Source organism: Erinaceus europaeus, chromosome 9, assembly GCF_950295315.1.
Source record: "Erinaceus europaeus chromosome 9, mEriEur2.1, whole genome shotgun sequence".
NCBI lineage: Eukaryota > Metazoa > Chordata > Mammalia > Eulipotyphla > Erinaceidae > Erinaceus > Erinaceus europaeus.
In genome coordinates, this window is record NC_080170.1 from 292154 (window position 1) to 313376 (window position 21223).

Genomic DNA, 21223 nt, shown 5'->3' on the forward strand with positions numbered 1-21223 from the left:
TCAGGCTATCCCGACAACAGAGATGACATGCATGGCACACACAGCATGCACATGCACACACAACCTCACCACACACTATCACACACACAGATGACACACATGGAACACACCATATGCACGCGCACATACAACCTCACCACATGCTCTCACACACAGATGACACTCATGACACATACTACATGCACAAGCACACACAACCTCACCTCTCTCACACATGCTCTCTCTCTGATGGACACCTGAGACAGCAGTGACCCTCCTCAGAGTCCTCAGAGGGAAGCTTGAGCCACCAGGATGCCCCTCACCCCCACCCCAGGGTGCCATTCTGAGGGGGGCATCTGGGAACCTGCTGAATGTCCAGAGGCCATGAGGCTGGGTGTGGGTGATCTGACTCCCTGCGGCCTGACAGCACCACAGGGTCATCTGACACTGCAGGTGACGGTGTCACAGACCACCTGCCACATGCTGCCATGTTTTCCTATGGCGAGGACACTGGGGGGGGGGGTCAGCCCCAGGAGCACTGAGTAGCTGCTAGGTGTCACCACTGTGAGCAGTGTGGTCAGGGTGTGGGCAGCCGGGAGCTTGTGTCAGGGTGTGGGTAGCCAGGAGCTTGTGTCAGGGTGTGGGCAGCTGGGAGCTGTGGTCAGGGTGTGGGCAGCTGGGATCGGTGGTCAGGGTGTGGGCAGCTGGGATCTGTGGTCAGGGTGTGGGTAGCAGGAGCTGTGGTCAGGGTGTGGGCATCTGGGATCTGTGGTCAGAGTGTGGGTAGCCAGGAGCTGTGGTCAGGGTATGGGCAGCTGGGATCTGTGGTCAGGGTGTGGGTAGCCAGGAGCATGCAACCTCGCATACACAGTCACATACACATTCACAGTCATACACATAGTCACAGTCTCACAGTCACACAGTCTCACACAGCCTCTCAGTCTCACACTGTCATACAAGTCACACAACCTCACACAGTCATACAAGTCACACAGTCACATACACAGGCACACAGTCTCACATAGCCTCACAGTTACACACAGTCATATAAGTCATACAGCCTCACACAGTCTCATACAGTCTCACATAGTCACACAGTCTCACACATCACACAGATCACACACAGTCTCACACAGTCTCACATAGTCACACAGGTCACACACACACAGTCTCACACAGTCACACACAGTCACACAGACTCACACAGGTCACACACAGTCTCATACAGCCTCACACAGTCATACACAGTCTCACACAGTCATACAAGTCACACAGTCTCACACAGTCACATAGTCTCACACAGTCTCACACAGCCGCACACAGTCACACATAGTCTCACACAATCTCACACAGCCTCACACAGTCACATACAGTCTCATACAGTCACACACAGACTCACACAGTCTCACACAGTCACACATAGTCACACAGTCTCACACCGCCACACACAGTCGCACACAGCCACACACACAGTCACACATAGTCACACAGTCTCACATAGTCTCACACAGTCACACACAGTTACACATAGTCACACAGTCTCACACCACCGCACACAGTCTCACACAGTCTCACACAGCCACACACACAGTCACACAGTCTCACACCACCGCACACAGGCGCACAGTCTCACATAGTCTCACACAGTCACACATAGTCACACAGCCGCACACAGCCGCACACAGTCTCACACAGTCACACACACAGTCACACACAGTCTCACATAGTCTTACACAGTCACACAGAGTAACACAGCCTCACAGTCACACAGCCTCACACAGTCACAGACACAAGCGGCCTCCGTCAGCATGAATAAGCATCATTGCAGGCCCCAGGAGGTCACCTTGGGCGCTGACTGACAGCCCCACTCCCTGGCTTGCTAAGAGCTTGTGCCTTTTCCTCCTGCAGCCAAAGAAAGTGAAGGATCCACTCATCAAGAAGAACAACACGTACGCTCCCACGGCCACCAGCTACACCCCGAACCTGGCGAGGGGCGACCCTGGCCTGGCCACCATCGCCAAGAGCGCGACCATAGAGCCCAAGGAAGTGAAGCCTGAGGCCAAGCCACCCGAGCCCAAGAAGACCTTCAACAGCGTGAGCAAGATCGACCGGCTGTCGCGCATAGCCTTCCCGCTGCTCTTCGGCATCTTCAACCTGGTGTACTGGGCCACCTATCTCAACCGCGAGCCGCAGCTCAAGGCCCCCACCCCGCACCAGTAGCCGCACGGGGACGGCAGACGCTCCCCAGCACAGCGACCCCATCCGCTTCATCGCCTCTGTCGTACAGAACCGGAAGGTTCCCTCACCCATAATCCATCCTGGATAGCAGAGCAGCTCAGGCAGGCTTCCAGAGGGAGGGCGGGAGCCTGGCGGGCGGGCGGGCAGGAGGGCAGGAGGGCAGGAGGCCAGTGCGAGGGCGTGGACGAGGACGAGGGAAACAGCAGGAAACGCCAGGCCATTTGTAGATACATATTTCCAAATAGAGTAAAGATACTGTATATGTCAAACATATTTTTATGTGGAGGTGTTTAAAAGAGAATAAATCCTAAATGTTTCATGAAAAAGTTAAAAATCTATGTCTTCATTGCACAGACCATGGTGTGCAGACAGCTTTGTTTTTAAACTGAGGGAGAGCCTTTGCCTCTCCTCTCCAGAGCAGGAGACCCCATCTCTCTCCTTTCAAACGTGTGTTGCTTTGCGGCTAAGTCTTGTGCTAAAACTCAAGGGAACCGTGCCTGCCGAGGGTCAGTTCCTGGGGGCCGAGCCCCTCCCACAGCGGGAAGGGGGCTCTGAGCAGGCCGCAGCACCCACGCAGAGCCCCCCAAGGGGAGGACACCCCACAGCGCTGGCCTAGGCTAGGAGCGCGTGCGGGGGGAGCCCGCCGCTTGCCCCCACCTGCCGCCTGGCTCCATCTTCTGAGCCTCACGCTGTTTTTGGAGGGGCAGACAGAGTTGGCGAGCTCTAGAACGGCCGAATATAAAACAGCCTATTCAAAACTTTAGGTGGAAATGTAATATTAGTCAAGAAAAAATAGAACATACACACTAAATATGTAAATACACCGCATGGGGTTGTACATTTTTTACTTTTTTAAACTCACGCTCTTAACATGTTGTGTGGGCTCACTGTTCTTAGCTGCGAAGTGCCAAGGGCCTGCGGGTAAGAGCAGTCAGCCCGGGGGTGCCACGCGCCATCCACCGCGAGGCCGCTGCCCTCTGCCCCGGGCACACGGTGGCCCGGCTAGGGAAGCGGACGGGCCCCATGGGGCTGGCGGAGCAGCTGTGCCGCTGGCCATCTCTGCTGACACCCCGGCGTCAGTCAGAGCCGCACCACATGTAGCATCACCTATAGAGACGTGGGGTGTACAGACAGCCTGTATGCGCTCACTTCTGCTGTAGCAATATCGCGCAGGCATCCTCTGTAAGGGCTTCAGCTTCAGGAGCACCACCGACACGCCCCACCACGCCTAGTCTGTCTCGCTCCTTCCCGGATGTCCCAGAAGCACCCGCTGTCCTCTCGCGAGGCTCAGGATCATCCGAACTCAGTAGCCAGAGCCCACCGCGCCTGGTTAAGCACATTTACAAGGCGGTGCTGCCCACTTCCTCGCTGGCTCTGACCGCTGTGCCCAGTGTCGGGGGAGATGCGGGTGAGGCCTCTTAACAATCTCTGGCTTCCTCCTCCTTGTGCTGGGCTGCGTGACGGGGTCCTGCCTGGTCTGACCAAAGCTGCCAGGGGAGGCCGCGTCCAGCAACTGTCCTCAGGTCCCCGTGTGGACGCCACTGCAGAAAACAGAGTGGACACTGGCTCTGACCTCCATGTCGCTGTCAACCCTGCTACCTTCTGGCACTGACTTGGTGTGTTTACTGAGAGCATCCTCTCCCTGCCTCCCTGGCCAATGCTCTGGGTCCCTAGATGTGGGTACCCCTCCCACATCTGCCTTCTGCTCTGCGCCATGCCCCTTCCCGTCTGTCCGTCCGTGTGGCTAGGACTCCGCTGTATGCTGATGCACAAGTCTCACAGCGATCACATGTTGCTTTTCTAAGTGCTTTGCTGAACCACCTAATAATCTGAGCTAAGTCTTCCATGAAAACAATGATACACTCTTACTTACCGAGGACAGTTCCTGTTTATTCCCAGGACACTTTTTTAACAGATGACATGAACGCTCATTGTACCCAGCGCAGTGACGTGGCAATAACACCCGGCAGGAGAGACTGCCGATGGTGGATGCATGTACTGCTTTACAGAGTCTAGCAAGCTCTTTCTTGCTCTGTGTCATTCTGTATTTGACTACAATAATAAAGCCGATGTTATTCGATTAAAGTGGACTACGTGACTCTGTTGATACCCACGGGAGGCCCCGCGCCCTCCTGCAGGTCAGGAGCTCGGGAGAGGCGTGGTGTAGGCAGGAGCCCAGGCTCCCGGATGAGCCCAACTTGCACTCTCCTGTGGTCCTGAGTGGGGTGGGGAAGGGCCCAGGAAGGGGAGGGAAGCATAGCTGGTATCTGCAGATCCCAGCACCACTGGGCTTCGGACGTACAGACACAGACAGACAGAGGTCAGGGGCTACATAGCAGCCAGGGTGACAGAGGGTCAAGTCTCATGCCTGCTGGCCACACACCATTTCTGCAAGCCCGCCCTGCAACTCCCGTCAGCTGCTTCTGGTGATGTCTGGACAACACTTCAAACCTCCGGAGACTCATAATGTCTCACCGGGCTTGGCAACCATCACCCACGTGGGAGCGCCAAGACCTTCTGGTACCTTCCTTGCCTTCCCAACACCACAAATCAGATTAGGGCTCCAGAGCCCTCACTTAGATGGTGTAAAGTCATTTCACCCAGAGGCAGAAAGCGGCTTCTGATTTCTAGAGACAAGACTACTAGGAGGAGGTGGTTCTGTGTCAGATGGGAGCTGTTCAGGTCAGCGGGAAGAATTTTTATCCAAGAGTATTACCTCAAGCACATGTGTGCACGTGCACACACACACAGGCACACACACATACATGCACACACACATGCACAGGCACACACATGCACACACAAACACACATACATACATACACATGCGCACACACATAACACAATACACACATACACATACATACATACACACATACACAGACAGACAGACACACATACACACGCACACACGTACATACACACACGCACAGGCACACACACATACATACACACACAATCCCTTACCCAAACCCCACTGGCCAGCATTCACCTAGAGTCCGTCACCCACTGACCTCAAAGTCAGAAACCTGCTGGCAGGTAACCCTGGCCCCTGTGCTCTCTGCCCACCATCAGACAGAGGACAGTCATTTCACTGGGAAGAGAATCTTGATCTCAGACAAGAGTGGAAAGACAAGCATGGGCACTGGACTCCGGGTCTGACTGACACAGAACCGTGTGGGGCCCTGGAGCAGCTACGACAAAGTCCCCAGAGCTCTTCTGCTCGGGACAGCAGCATTCACGGCTCCCATGTCGGGTCCTCTCCACAGTGTGGTGTGCCCAGAAACCCGCACTGTTTCTGCACAGAGACGGCTGTCCTGTCTGTGCGTGGGCTGACAGCCCTTAATTGGAAGGCGGGGAGGTCAGAAGGCAGATGCTGTGGTTCCAGGGAGCAGCTGCGGCTGTGAGGGGCCTGTCCCCCCAGGCATCAGACAGCACCTGGCTCTGGGCAGCTCCTGTGAGCAGGACAGAAAGCATCTTGGTGTTTTCCTAGCAAAAGGGCAGAAAACACTCTGGAGAGGAGGTGGTGCCCTTCTGACCTGAGGAGGATTGGGAGTTGCTGATGACAGTCTTTGTGTCACCCTCTGCCCGGCGGTCATGGGAAAGAGAAGCAGAAGGCAGAGCAGGCTCAGGAGAGTGAGAAACAGAAATAGAAATAGAAACAGAAACAGAGCAGCTTCACCACGTGCTACACCTCTGCTCCCGCACAGACAGGCTGCTCCAGGGGGATCCACTTCCATAGGGAGGCTGGGGTGAGGGGGGCTGGGTGCAGGGAGTAGGGTGAGGGGGACTGGGGTGCAGGGTGAGGGGGGCTGGGTGCAGGGAATAGGGTGAGGGGGACTGGGGTGCAGGGTGAGCCGGGTTGGGTGCAGGGAGTAGGGTGAGGGGGACTGGGGTGCAGGGTGAGGGGGGCTGGGTGCAGGGTGAGGCAGCTGGGGGTGCAGGCTGAGAAGGGCTGGGTGCAGGGTGAGGAGATGGGTGCAGAGAGCACTGTGAGGGGTGTTGTGGAGCAGGGTGAGAGGGGCCTGGGTGCAGGGTGAGGGGGGATGGGTGCAGGGAGTAGGGTGAGGGGGCTGGGTGCAGGGTGAGGGGACTGGGTGCAGGGAGTAGGGTGAGGGGGTCTGGGGTGCAGGGTGAGAGGGACTGGGTTGCAGGGTGAGGGGGGCTGGGTGCAGGGAGTAGGGTGAGGGGACTGGGGTGCAGGGTGAGGGGGCTGGGTGCAGGGTGAGGGGACTGGGTGCAGGGAGTAGGGTGAGGGGGACTGGGGTGCGGGGTGAGGGGTCTGGGTGCAGGGAATAGGGTGAAGGGGACTGGGGTGCAGGGTGAGGGGTCTGGGGGTTCAGGCTGAGAAGGGCTGAGTGCAGGGTGAGAGGCTGGGTGCAGAGAGCATGGTGAGGGGTGCTGTGGTGCATGGAACAGGGTGAGAGGGGGCTGGGTGCAGGGCAGCTCCGGTGTCCCGGGAGCCTGGAGGAAACTGGTGGCCTCTTCCCTGCCCTCCTCCCTCCACCCACTTCCCACTCCCCCTTCTCCCCATGCTGGGCCTCCCCCACCCCTGGGATGTGGCTAGCTTGTCACACTGTTAAGGCCAGGAGCCCACCCAGCAGGGCCTGGCCTGAGCCTGGTACCACGTGGTAGCCGGTGCAGTCCTCCTCCTCTCCTGGTCTTTCCTCACAGTCTGAAATAACCAAGAAACGGGGTGGGGGAGGGCGGGAGGCACACCCAGGAGCTGCAGGTGTGTGTGGACCCAGCAGCTGAGCTCCCTGCCTGCTGGCCGGCACAGCCTTCCTGTGGTGAGAACTCTGCCCGCTCACACCCGGCCTCCGCTCCGTCTCCACACGTTTCCAGGTGCACATGCCCGTCAGAAGACGCCACGTCTGTCCCTGTCAGCCTCACATGTCCTCAAGGCCACCTGTGTCACCCAACCAAAGTGCAGATTCAGGACAGGAGGACGGACAGAGTACCAGAGTCAAGCACCCACAGGGCCCAGTTGCTGTGCTCGGAACAGGAGGGACTGATCACCGTGTCTGAAGCACCCCCCACAGGGCACGGCAACAGCGCTCTGTCCACACGGGGCTCCGGGCACCTGTGGGCCCCACCCCACCCACCCACCCAAGGCAAGGGAGCCCAGCTGAGTGCTGAAGGCAGAGGGTGTGGCCCGGCCTCTGCGTGAGGCAGAGAAAGCAGAGGCACCGGGCAGGGAGTCCTTCTCGCTGATGCCCTCAGCTGCCTGGCGACAGGCCTGTGCCAGTGGGGACTCAGGACCTGGGTGCTCTGCACAGACACAGGAGGCAGCGGGGAGGGTGGGCGTCCCGTTCCGGCCACTCCGTGCAGGAGATGGTAGCTGGCTGCTGTGTGGAGGCCTGGGGTTGGCCCGGGCTGGGCCGCTGCCGGTGGGGGTTCAAACCCCGATGAGCTCACTTCATGTGGCCCAGCAGAGCCACTTCAGGAAGGCTCGGCCCGTCAGTCTGACCATCTCACTCTGTGTAAAAATTGTAACGAGTGGTTTGCCAGACTCTAAGATGATCAGGATATGGTCCACACCACTCCCAGCACCTCACTCCTATGCCCCCGCCCCCCATGACGCTAGTTTCCCCAGGCCGTAGAGACAGGCTGAATGCTGGTTTCTTCACGTACCTCAGTCCTCTGTATGCCACACAGGAGTGAAAGCACCCAGTACTTGCAGCTTTTTCACTGCCTCACTTCACTAGGTACAGTCACCTCCAGTTTCACCCATTTACACTGCTGTCTTTCCTCACTGCTGAATTGTTCTCCACTGAGTGTACTTCCCATAACTTCTTTTTCTTTTTTAGTAAACAGACTAATTTATTTTTTAATTTTTAAAAATTATCTTTATTTGTTTATTGGATAGAGACAGCCAGAAATCAAGAGGGAAGGGGGAGACAGAGAGGGAGAGAGACAGAGAGACACTTGCAGCCCTGCTTCACCATTCATGAAGCCTTTCCCCTGCAGATGGGGACCAGGGGCTCAAACCCAGGTCCTCTTGCACTTTAACATGTGCGCTCAACCAGGTGCGCCACCACCTGACCCCTCCGTAACACCTTTATTCAGTCATCTGCTCTTGAGCATTTAGTTGCTTTTCCACAACCTTCCAGCACCTGTCATGTCCTGGCTTGTGGATGGAAGCCAGGCTCTTAGGCGTGAGATGGTATCTCAGCATAGCTTTCATTTGTGTTTCTCAAGTGATAAGTGGAGTGGAGCATTTCTTCACCTGTCTGTGGGCCACGTAATCTCTTCTTTAGAAAACTGTTTAGCTTTTTGACCCACTTTTTATGGGGTTATTTCTGCTTCTTTTGTAGATTTGTAGATTCTGTGTAGATGTTTGATATCAGTAGCTTGTGTGATGTGAGAATATCTAGCCTAGTTATCCTGGTGTAGTTTGCTTTTGACGTGCAGAAGCTTTTTTGTTTCACTTAGTCCTGTTCATCTGCTCTTGTTTTCATCTCCCATGCCCAGGGGGTTGGATCTCCAAATTCATCTTTGATGTGAAGGTCCTGCAAAGTTTCACCAACATTTTCTTCTATAAATCTAGAGTTTCTGGTCTAATATCTAGATCTTTATCCACTTTGATTAAAAATTGTTAGGTGGTGGTCTGTTTTCACTTTTCTACATGTGGCTGTCCAGTTTTCCCAGCACCATCTGCTGAAGACGCTTCTTCACCCTACTGAGCAGTTTGGGTCCTTTGCCATCTGTTAGGTGGTTGTGTCTGTGTGGGCTCATCTCTGGGCTTTGGGTTCTGCTGTGTCTCTTTTAATTCAAGCACTGTCCAGTCACCCATTCTTTTTTTTTTTTTTCTTTTTTATTTAAGAAAGGATTAATTAACAATACCATAGGGTAGGAGGGGTGCAATTCCACACACTTCCCACCACCCAATCTCCATATCCCACCCCCTCCCCTGATAGCTTTCCCATTCTCTATCCCTCTGGGAGCATGGACCCAGGGTCATTGTGGGATGCAGAAGGTAGAAGGTCTGGCTTCTGTAATTGCTTCCCCGCTGAACATGGGCATTGACTGGTCGGTCCATACTCCCAGTCTGCCTCTCTCTTTCCCTAGTAGGATGGGTCTCTGGGGAAGCGGAGCTCCAGGACACACTGGTGGGGTCTTCAGTCCAGGGAAGCCTGGCCGGCATCCTGATGGCATCTGGAACCTGGTGACTGAAAAGAGAGTTAACATACGAAGCCAAACAAATTGTTGAGCAATCATGGACCCAAAGCTTGGAATAGTGGAGAGGAAGTGTTAGGGGGGTACTCACTGCAAACTCTAGTGTATTTCTGCTTTCAGGTATATATTTTGCAGTAGTTTACGGATACGTGTGAACATATGCTCTTTCTCACAGAAACTAGTGTATATCTAGGTTTTGGGACTTTGTTAGAAAGTGAACCACCTGAGATGGAATTAGAGTATACTATGAAAGGAAAGGTCTCACCCGAGTAATGAAGCTGAAGGGTTGTCATTCCACACCTGAAGTCTCTGGACACAGTCTGAAGTGAAGCATGTTGAGGTGGCCATCGTTGTGTTGGTTAGGTTGTGATCGGCAGCAGTCACCCATTCTTACACCTCACAGCCTCTGTACTCAGAGTGTGAGGAGCTCAGCCAGGCCCGGAAGTGTCTGTGTAGAAGGATCAGGGAGCCTTCTCTTCTCAAACCCGCTCTACAGAACTCTCCCTTCTCATCTCTCAGCCCTCTGCCCCCCCTTTCATGGGACATTTAAAATTTTTCTCCTATTAATTCCCAGATCATTCAATTTGACAACTCAATTTACCTTTAAGTGGAATGTTGACACTACATGATTTTGTCCATTGATTTCTGGAAAATGATTCAGAAATGATTTATGATGTGATGATAAAATGCCTTTTCAGACCAGCAGTAATGGAGCCCCAGCCCTGACTAGGAGAAAGCAGACTCGGGGCCTCTCTGAAGAGGCAGCTATCCTGCACCAAGCAGCAGGGAGCAGGCAGTGGGCAGGATTCTAGAGCAAGCTGTGTCGGGCGTGGAGCAGACACCCTTCTGTCAACTGTTGGAGTGCAGAGGCAGCAGGAGAGAGCTGGCAGCATTGAGGGACCAGTCCTGCTAAGTGTGGCTCCTGTGTCTCTGGCAGTGTGGACTCTGCAGGGCTGCTATCTGCTAAGACTTGGGGTGTCTGCCCAGAGGGAGACTGGGGACACCTCAACTGTGCTCAAGCTGGAGCCTGAGACTCGGGGGTGTCTACCCAGAGGGAGACTGAGTGGGGGACTCCTCACCTGTGCTGAAACTGGAGCCCAGGTAATGCTGAGACTCGGGGTGTCTACCCAGAGGGAGACTGAGTGGGGGACTCCTCACCTGTGCTGAAACTGGAGCCCAGGTGATTCTGAGACTCGGGGTGTCTTCCCAGAGGGAGTCTGAGTGGGGGACACCTCACCTGTGCTCAAACTGGAGCCCAGCTGATGCTGAGACTCGGGTGTCTGCCCAGAGGGAGTCTGAGTGGGGACACCTCACCTGTACTGAAACTGGAGCCCAGGTGATGCTGAGACTCGGGGTGTCTACCCAGAGGGAGACTGAGTGGGGGACTCCTCACCTGTGCTGAAACTGGAGCCCAGGTGATTCTGAGACTCGGGGTGTCTTCCCAGAGGGAGTCTGAGTGGGGGACACCTCACCTGTGCTCAAACTGGAGCCCAGCTGATGCTGAGACTCGGGTGTCTGCCCAGAGGGAGTCTGAGTGGGGACACCTCACCTGTACTGAAACTGGAGCCCAGGTGATGCTGAGACTCGGGGTGTCTACCCAGAGGGAGACTGAGTGGGGGACTCCTCACCTGTGCTGAAACTGGAGCCCAGGTGATTCTGAGACTCGGGGTGTCTTCCCAGAGGGAGTCTGAGTGGGGGACACCTCACCTGTGCTCAAGCTGGAGCCCAGGTGATGCTGAGACTCGGGTGTCTGCCTAGAGGGAGTCTGAGTGGGGACACCTCACCTGTGCTCAAGCAGAGCCCAGGTGCTGCTTCTGCAGAGACCCAGGGTGTCTGTGAGTGTGGGGCACCCTCCTCAAGCTGGGAAGCCTCTGAGTTAGCCCCAGGGTCAGAAGACTGGCCTTTCTACATCCCTTATTTTCTTGCTTATTATCCAGTTTGCCTCAAATCTTCTTCACACAAGGACTCACACTGAATAGGAAAAGCCAGGCACTGGGGAGGCTTTTCACACCCCCAACTTAGACTGATCGTATGCAACAAAAAAGCAGCAATTAAAGCAGTGTGAGGCTGAGGCAGAAATGGATACTTGGACCCACAGGACTGGACAGAGAGTTGGAACCAAGCCCACAGCCATACAGGCTCCCAGTATGGGACAGAACTGCCCAGTGGGGCAAAGAAGGTGTCTTCAGCAGGTGGTGCTGGGAATTGGACAGCCACACGTAGAAAAGTGGAACTAGTCATCACCTGATACCGTGCACCAAAACTGACTCAAAATGGATCAAAGATCTGGATATGAGACAGTATCTCTGAAACACTTCAGGACCTTAACACCAGAGATATGCTTAGAGCCTCAACCCAAGGGGCAAGGAAGACTAAAGCAAGAATAAATAAATGGGCTACATCAAATGAAAATAAGCTCCTCTACAGGAGAAGAAAACTTACCAGGGTTACTGGCAACTCAGCAACCGGGAGATGTTTGCACATCACACATCTGACTAGCAGCTGATATCAAACTTCTGTAGAGAACTCACACAGCTTAACAAAAAGGAAAAGTGGGCTAAAGATCAGAAGTCAGGTCTCTATACACTCTATACATATGCCCACAGACATATGAGGAAATACTCCACTCCTCTTGTCCTGGGATAAATGCAAAGTAAAACCACATGGAGGGGTTGGGCAGTAGAGCACTTGGTTGAGTGCACACATTACTATGCACAAGGACCCAGGTTCAAGCCCATAGTCCCCACCTGCTTGGGGGGAAAGCTTCATGAGAAATGAAGCAGGGCTGCAGACATCTCTCTTCATCCCTCTCAAACCCCCTTCCCTCTTGCTTTCTTTTTGTCTCTATCCAATAAAATAAAAAATAAAAATGTAAAAATAATAAAACACATTGATATTCCATCTCACCTGTGAGAATGACCTGCATCTACAAAACAGGGAACTGTGAGTGTGGAAGAGGTTGTTGTATTGTTATGTGGAAAACTGGGAAATGTTATGCACGCACAAACTATTGTATTTACTGTCAACTGTAAAGCATTAATTCCCCAATAAATAAATAAATAAATAAAAAACAGAAGCATACAAACTTGTGAGAACTCTGGTGGTGACTTTTGGGAAGTTGGAGGGTTAAACTCTGGGGTGGGTGTGGTGTGGGCTACACCCTGTAATCTTATGATCTCGTAACCTGCTACTAACCATAAATATAAAATGTGTAAAAGAATTATGTATAGATAAAACCACTGGATGTGATCACACTGATAATTCTGCTTCGTGCTGTTCTTCTGAGAGTGGACAGATCTTTATTATCAGAAGCCCCCACAGTCTGCATCTGTAGACCAGACCACAGCCCTCCTCCACAGTGGGTGGCATTCATCATGGTGACAGGACACCTGCTGGCAGAACCAATGAGCTGTGATGACCATAACAGAGCAAGTAACGGCAGAGAGAAGTCCACCCACTCAGTAAGCAGCACACCTCTCCTGCGTGACTCCAGGCTCACTGCCACTGGCTTGGGCCCCTTACTGGCAACTGAGACATGGTGGATGAGACACGGGGGCCATGGAGGTGAAGGGGGCTTCTGGAGGGACCCACGGATCTGAGGCTCCAGCCCCTCAGCCCCCAACACTAATCCACAGCAAATCTGTTTTATGAAAATCATTTCAGGATTGGACAGTGGTCTATCTGGTAGAGCATGTGTTATAAGGACCTGGGTTCAAGTCACCACTCCCCACATGCAAGAGGTAAGTTTCATGAGAGGTGAAGCTGGGCTGCAGGTGTCACTCTTTCTCACTCTCTGAGTCTCCATTCCTCTCAATCTCTCTCTGTCTCTATCCAGGATAAATAAAAATAAAACATTAAAAACATGTCCCTCCCCTGTTATTTGTTCTCTTTCCTTATGAGTGAAATGCACCGTAGAGGCAGAAATATGTAAAAGGCATTCGAGTCTGACTACCGTCCTCTAGATGTGGTTCACGCCTTCACTTAGAGCATTACCTATCTGCAAAGAGCAAATGCAACTCCGTAACAATGGGTGTGTATTTCACAGCTCACAATATTTAAGTGAGTTTGAACAGTAATTGCATTTTTCAATCGTCTCTCGGGAGGAATAAAATATGATTGTTTTCTGGCCTTTAACTGCAAGAAAATGATTTCATTATTACTCTGCATTTGTAACAGATTATCTCTATAATAATTTACCTTCTTTTTACATTTTTAAGAATTTATTATTGGATAGAGACAGAGAAATTAAGAGGGAAAGGGGAATAGAGAGGGAAAAAGACAAAAGAGACAACTGCAGTTCTGCTCCACCACTCTTGGAGCTCCCCTCACCCCCCATAGGTGGGACCAGGGGCTTGAACCTGGGTCTTAGCACGCTGTAACATGTGCACTCAACCAAGGTGCACCAACGCCTGTCCCCTAATTTCAGATTACATAATCTAAAATATTTTCTCAAATAGTAAAATTATTTCATAGATATTTTGCTAGGACCTTTAGCTAAAAATATAAACACACACTCCTTAAAAAGAATACATTTTTAGCTGAAGATCTTAGCAAAAATCTATGAGGACCCAGTCTCCCTGCACCTGCCCAGGGTGGGAGTGCTGACCCAGCCTGGGGTCACATATCTGCACCTGCCCAAGTAGGGGTGACCCAGCCTGGGGTCCAGTCTCTGCACCTGCCCAGGGAGGGGCTGACCCAGTGTCGGGCTGCGATGCAGAGGAGGAGAGGAGATCCAAAGCGGAGAGGGAACACAATTCTTTATTCGCACAGGCACCTCAGAGTTGGGTGAGAGCGCAACAGTTCAGGCCATGTGGAGCTAGCAAAAATGGCCACCTCCAGCTATGCTCAGCACCCTTCCCTTGCATCTATTCACCGAGGTGAAAGCAGGCAAGAGATCTAGGGGCTGAAAAAGAAGGGCTTTAATGGGAGAAAGTCAGGACGTGATAGGCTAGGAAACAAGGCACTTGGGGATAGGATAATGGGAAGGGGGAGGAGTAAACAATGCATTCCAACTATAGCAGGGGAATTTACAATGCCCTAAGGGGACAGCATGGCGGCTGTGACTGCATCTGCACAATTTTCCAGCAACTCAGCCTGGGGTCTAGTCTCTGCACCTGCCCAGGGAGAGGTGACCCAGCCTGGGGTCCAGTCTCTGCACCTGCCCAGGGAGAGGTGACCCAGCCTGGGGTCCAGTCTCTGCACCTGCCCAGGGAGGAGCTGACCCAGCCTGGGGTCTAGCCTTACACCTGCCCAGGGAGGAGCTGACCCAGCCTGGGGTCCAGACTCTGTACCTGCCCAGGGAGGGGTGACCCAGCCTGGGGTCTAGTCTCTGCACCTGCCCAAGGAGGGTTGACCCAGCCTGGGGTCCAGACTCTGTACCTGCCCAGGGAGGAGCTGACCCAGCCTGGGGTCTAGTCTCTGCACCTGCCCAGGGAGGGGTGACCCAGCCTGGGGTCTAGTCTCTGCACCTGCCCAGGGAGGAGATGACCCAGCCTGGGGTCTAGTCTTACACCTGCCCAGGGAGGAGCTGACCCAGCCTGGGGTCCAGACTCTGTACCTGCCCAGGGAGGAGATGACCCAGCCTGGGGTCTAGTCTTACACCTGCCTAGGGAGGGGTGACCCAGCCTGGGGTATAGTCTCTGCAGCTGCCCAGGGAGGAGCTGACCCAGCCTGGGGTCTAGTCTCTGCACCTGCCCAGGGAGGGTTGACCCAGCCTGGGGTCTAGTCTATGCACCTGCCCAGGGAGGAGCTGACCCAGCCTGGGGTCTAGTCTCTGCACCTGCCCAGGGAGGAGCTGACCCAGCCTGGGGTCCAGTCTCTGCACCTGCCCAGGGAGAAGCTGACCCAGCCTGGGGTTTAGTCTCCGCACCTGCCCAGGGAGGGGTGACCCAGCCTGGGGTCTAGTCTTACACCTCCCCAGGGAGGAGCTGACCCAGCCTGGGGTCTAGTCTTACACCTGCCCAAGGAGGAGCTGACCCAGCCTGGGGTCTAGTCTTACACCTGCCCAGGGAGGAGCTGACCCAGCCTGGGGTCTAGTCTTACACCTGCCCAGGAAGGAGCTGACCCAGCCTGGGGTCCAGTCTCTGCACCTGCCCAGGGAGGAGCTGACCCAGCCTGGGGTCTAGTCTCTGCACCTGCCCAGGGAGGGGTGACCCAGCCTGGGGTCTAGTCTCTGCACCTGCCCAGGGAGGAGCTGACCCAGCCTGGGGTCTAGTCTTACACCTGCCCAGGGAGGAGCTGACCCAGCCTGGGGTCCAGACTCTGTACCTGCCCAGGGAGGAGATGACTCAGCCTGGGGTCTAGTCTTACACCTGCCTAGGGAGGGGTGACCCAGCCTGGGGTCTAGTCTCTGCAGCTGCCCAGGGAGGAGCTGACCCAGCCTGGGGTCTAGTCTCTGCACCTGCCCAGGGAGGGTTGACCCAGCCTGGGGTCTAGTCTCTGCACCTGCCCAGGGAGGAGCTGACCCAGCCTGGGGTCCAGTCTCTGCACCTGCCCAGGGAGGAGCTGACCCAGCCTGGGGTCCAGACTCTGCACCTGCCCAGGGAAGAGCTGACCCAGCCTGGGGTCCAGTCTCTGCACCTGCCCAGGGAGGAGCTGACCCAGCCTTGGGTCCAGTCTCTGCACCTGCCCAGGGAGGAGCTGACCCAGCCTGGGGTCCAGTCTCTGCAGCTGCACAGGGAGGAGCTGACCCAGCTTGGGGTTTAGTCTCTGCACCTGCCCAGGGAGGGAGCTGACCCAGCCTGGTGTCCAGTCTCTGCAGCTGCCCAGGGAGGAGCTGACCCAGCCTGGGGTCTAGTCTCTGCACCTGCCCAGGGAGGAGCTGACCCAGCCTGGGGTCTAGTCTTACACCTGCCCAGGGAGGAGCTGACCCAGCCTGGGGTCCAGACTCTGTACCTGCCCAGGGAGGAGATGACCCAGCCTGGGGTCTAGTCTTACACCTGCCTAGGGAGGGGTGACCCAGCCTGGGGTCTAGTCTCTGCAGCTGTCCAGGGAGGAGCTGACCCAGCCTGGGGTCTAGTCTCTGCACCTGCCCAGGGAGGGTTGACCCAGCCTGAGGTCTAGTCTCTGCACCTGCCCAGGGAGGAGCTGACCCAGCCTGGGGTCTAGTCTCTGCACCTGCCCAGGGAGGAGCTGACCCAGCCTGGGGTCCAGACTCTGCACCTGCCCAGGGAAGAGCTGACCCAGCCTGGGGTCCAGTCTCTGCACCTGCCCAAGGGAGGAGCTGACCCAGCCTTGGGTCCAGTCTCTGCACCTGGCCAGGGAGGAGCTGACCCAGCCTGGGGTCCAGTCTCTGCAGCTGCCCAGGGAGGAGCTGACCCAGCTTGGGGTTTAGTCTCTGCACCTGCCCAGGGAGGAGCTGACCCAGCCTGGGGTCTAGTCTTACACCTGCCCAGGGAGGAGCTGACCCAGCCTGGGGTCCAGACTCTGTACCTGCCCAGGGAGGAGATGACCCAGCCTGGGGTCTAGTCTTACACCTGCCTAGGGAGGGGTGACCCAGCCTGGGGTCTAGTCTCTGCAGCTGTCCAGGGAGGAGCTGACCCAGCCTGGGGTCTAGTCTCTGCACCTGCCCAGGGAGGGTTGACCCAGCCTGAGGTCTAGTCTCTGCACCTGCCCAGGGAGGAGCTGACCCAGCCTGGGGTCTAGTCTCTGCACCTGCCCAGGGAGGAGCTGACCCAGCCTGGGGTCCAGACTCTGCACCTGCCCAGGGAAGAGCTGACCCAGCCTGGGGTCCAGTCTCTGCACCTGCCCAAGGGAGGAGCTGACCCAGCCTTGGATCCAGTCTCTGCACCTGGCCAGGGAGGAGCTGACCCAGCCTGGGGTCCAGTCTCTGCAGCTGCCCAGGGAGGAGCTGACCCAGCTTGGGGTTTAGTCTCTGCACCTGCCCAGGGAGGGAGCTGAACCAGCCTGGTGTCCAGTCTCTGCAGCTGCCCAGGGAGGAGCTGACCCAGCCTGGGGTCTAGTCTCTGCACCTGCCCAGGGAGGAGCTTACCCAGCCTGGGGTCCAGTCTTTGCACCTGCCCAGGGAGGAGCTGACCCAGCCTGGGGTTTAGTCTCTGCACCTGCCCAGGGAGGGGTGACCCAGCCTGGGGTCTAGTCTTACACCTGCCCAGGGAGGAGCTGACCCAGCCTGGGGTCTAGTCTTACACCTGCCCAGGGAGGAGCTGACCCAGCCTGGGGTCTAGTCTTACACTTGCCCAGGAAGGAGCTGACCCAGCCTGGGGTCCAGTCTCTGCACCTGCCCAGGGAGGAGCTGACCCAGCCTGGGGTCCAGTCTCTGCACCTGCCCAGGGAGGGGTGACCCAGCCTGGGGTCTAGTGTCTGCAGCTGCCCAGGGAGGAGCTGACCCAGCCTGGGGTCCAGACTCTGTACCTGCCCAGGGAGGAGATGACCCAGCCTGGGGTCTAGTCTTACACCTGCCTAGGGAGGGGTGACCCAGCCTGGGGTCTAGTGTCTGCAGCTGCCCAGGGAGCAGCTGACCCAGCCTGGGGTCTAGTCTCTGCACCTGCCCAGGGAGGGTTGACCCAGCCTGGGGTCTAGTCTCTGCACCTGCCCAGGGAGGAGCTGACCCAGCCTGGGGTCTAGTCTTACACCTGCCCAGGGAGGAGCTGACCCAGCCTGGGGTCCAGACTCTGCACCTGCCCAGGGAGGAGATGACCCAGCCTGGGGTCTAGTCTCTGCACCTGCCCAGGGAGGGAGCTGACCCAGCCTGGGGTCTAGTCTCTGCAGCTGCCCAGGGAGGAGCTGACCCAGCCTGGGGTCCAGACTCTGCACCTGCCCAGGGAGGAGCTGACCCAGCCTGGTGTCTAGTCTCTGCACCTGCCCAGGGAGGAGCTGACCCAGCCTGGGGTTTAGTCTCTGCACCTGCCGAGGGAGGGGTGACCCAGCCTGGGGTCTAGTCTTACACCTGCCCAGGGAGGAGCTGACCCAGCCTGGGGTCTAGTCTTACACCTGCCCAGGGAGGAGCTGACCCAGCCTGGGGTCTAGTCTCTGCACCTGCCCAGGAAGGAGCTGACCCAGCCTGGGGTCCAGTCTCTGCACCTGCCCAGGGAGGAGCTGACCCAGCCTGGGGTCTAGTCTCTGCACCTGCCCAGGGAGGAGTGACCCAGCCTGGGGTCTAGTCTCTGCACCTGCCCAGGGAGGAGCTGACCCAGCCTGGGGTCTAGTCTTACACCTGCCCAGGGAAGAGCTGACCCAGCCTGGGGTCCAGACTCTGCACCTGCCCAGGGAAGAGCTGACCCAGCCTGGGGTCCAGTCTCTGCACCTGCCCAGGGAGGAGCTGACCCAGCCTTGGGTCCAGTCTCTGCACCTGCCCAGGGAGGAGCTGACCCAGCCTGGGGTCCAGTCTCGGCAGCTGCCCAGGGAGGAGCTGACCCAGCTTGGGGTTTAGTCTCTGCAACTGCCCAGGGAGGGAGCTGACCCAGCCTGGTGTCCAGTCTCTGCAGCTGCCCAGGGAGGAGCTGACCCAGCCTGGGGTCAAGTCTTTGCACCTGCCCAGGGAGGAGCTGACCCAGCCTGGGGTTTAGTCTCTGCACCTGCCCAGGGAGGGGTGACCCAGCCTGGGGTCTAGTCTTACACCTGCCCAGGGAGGAGCTGACCCAGCATGGGGTCTAGTCTTACACCTGCCCAGGGAGGAGCTGACCCAGCCTGGGGTCCAGTCTCTGCACCTGCCCAGGGAGGGGTGACCCAGCCTGGGGTCTAGTCTCTGCACCTGCCCAGGGAGGAGCTGACCCAGCCTGGGGTCCAGACTCTGTACCTGCCCAGGGAGGAGCTGACCCAGCCTGGGGTCTAGTCTTACACCTGCCTAGGGAGGGGTGACCCAGCCTGGGGTCTAGTGTCTGCAGCTGCCCAGGGAGGAGCTGACACAGCCTGGGGTCTAGTCTCTGCACCTGCCCAGGGAGGGTTGACCCAGCCTGGGGTCTAGTCTCTGCACCTGCCCAGGGATGAGCTGACCCAGCCTGGGGTCTAGTCTTACACCTGCCCAGGGAGGAGCTGACCCAGCCTGGGGTCCAGACTCTGCACCTGCCCAGGGAGGAGATGACCCAGCCTGGGGTCTAGTCTCTGCACCTGCCCAGGGAGGGAGCTGACCCGGCCTGGGGTCCAGTCTCTGCACCTGACCAGGGAGGAGCTGACCCAGCCTGGGGTCCAGACTCTGCACCTGCCCAGGGAGGAGCTGACCCAGCCTGGTGTCTAGTCTCTGCACCTGCCCAGGGAGGAGCTGACCCAGCCTGGGGTCCAGTCTCTGCACTTGCCCAGGGAGGAGCTGACCCAGCCTGGGGTCCAGTCTCTGCACCTGCCCAGGGAGGAGCTGACCCAGCCAGGGGTCTAGTCTCTGCACCTGCCCAGGGAGGGGTGACGCAGCCTGGGTTCTAGTCTTACACCTGCCCAGGGAGGGGTGACCCAGCCTGGGGTCCAGACTCTGCACCTGCCCAGGGAGGAGCTGACCCAGCCTGGGGTCTAGTCTCTGCACCTGCCCAGGGAAGAGCTGACCCAGCCTGGGGTCCAGTCTCTGCACCTGCCCAGGGAGGAGCTGACCCAGCCTGGGGTCCAGACTCTGCACCTGCCCAGGGAAGAGCTGACCCAGCCTGGGGTCCAGTCTCTGCACCTGCCCAGGGAGGAGCTGACCCAGCCTTGGGTCCAGTCTCTGCACCTGCCCAGGGAGGAGCTGACCCAGCCTGGGGTCCAGTCTCTGCAGCTGCCCAGGGAGGAGCTGACCCAGCTTGGGGTTTAGTCTCTGCAACTGCCCAGGGAGGGAGCTGACCCAGCCTGGTGTCCAGTCTCTGCAGCTGCCCAGGGAGGAGCTGACCCAGCCTGGGGTCCAGTCTTTGCACCTGCCCAGGGAGGAGCTGACCCAGCCTGGGGTTTAGTCTCTGCACCTGCCCAGGGAGGGGTGACCCAGCCTGGGGTCTAGTCTTACACCTGCCCAGGGAGGAGCTGACCCAGCCTGGGGTCTAGTCTTACACCTGCCCAGGGAGGAGCTGACCCAGCCTGGGGTCCAGTCTCTGCACCTGCCCAGGGAGGAGCTGACCCAGCCTGGGGTCCAGACTCTGTACCTGCCCAGGGAGGAGATGACCCAGCCTGGGGTCTAGTCTTACACCTGCCTAGGGAGGGGTGACCCAGCCTGGGGTCTAGTGTCTGCAGCTGCCCAGGGAGGAGCTGACACAGCCTGGGGTCTAGTCTCTGCACCTGCCCAGGGAAGAGCTGACCCAGCCTGGGGTCCAGTCTCTGCACCTGCCCAGGGAAGAGCTGACCCAGCCTTGGGTCCAGTCTCTGCACCTGCCCAGGGAGGAGCTGACCCAGCCTGGGGTCCAGTCTCTGCAGCTGCCCAGGGAGGAGCTGACCCAGCTTGGGGTTTAGTCTCTGCAACTGCCCAGGGAGGGAGCTGACCCAGCCTGGTGTCCAGTCTCTGCTGCTGCCCAGGGAGGAGCTGACCCAGCCTGGGGTCCAGTCTTTGCACCTGCCCAGGGAGGAGCTGACCCAGCCTGGGGTCCAGTCTCTGCACCTGCCCAGGGAGGAGCTGACCCAGCCAGGGGTCTAGTCTCTGCACCTGCCCAGGGAGGGGTGACCCAGCCTGGGTTCTAGTCTTACACCTGCCCAGGGAGGGGTGACCCAGCCTGGGGTCCAGACTCTGCACCTGCCCAGGGAGGAGCTGACCCAGCCTGGGGTCTAGTCTCTGCACCTGCCCAGGGAGGAGCTGACCCAGCCTGGGGTCTAGTCTTACACCTGCCCAGGGAGGAGCTGACCCAGACTGGGGTCTAGTCTTACACCTGCCCAGGGAGGAGCTGACCCAGCCTGGGGTCCAGACTCTGCACCTGCCCAGGGAGGAGCT

The 21223-nt window shown here is 57.1% G+C and overlaps 1 protein-coding gene across 3 annotated transcripts in view; it reads left to right on the forward strand.

Moving 5' to 3' along the window:
* Nucleotides 1-4302, forward strand: part of GABRA1 (gamma-aminobutyric acid type A receptor subunit alpha1) — a 43262-nt gene extending 38960 nt beyond the window's left edge. For all 3 annotated transcript variants that reach the window (XM_060197059.1, XM_060197060.1, XM_060197061.1), the window contains one exon: nt 1888-4302. In XM_060197059.1, the coding sequence (XP_060053042.1) occupies nt 1888-2199 (312 nt within the window). In that variant the 3' untranslated portion in view covers nt 2200-4302. The remainder of the gene's footprint in view (nt 1-1887) is intronic.
* The last annotated feature ends 16921 nt before the right edge of the window (nt 4303-21223 follow it).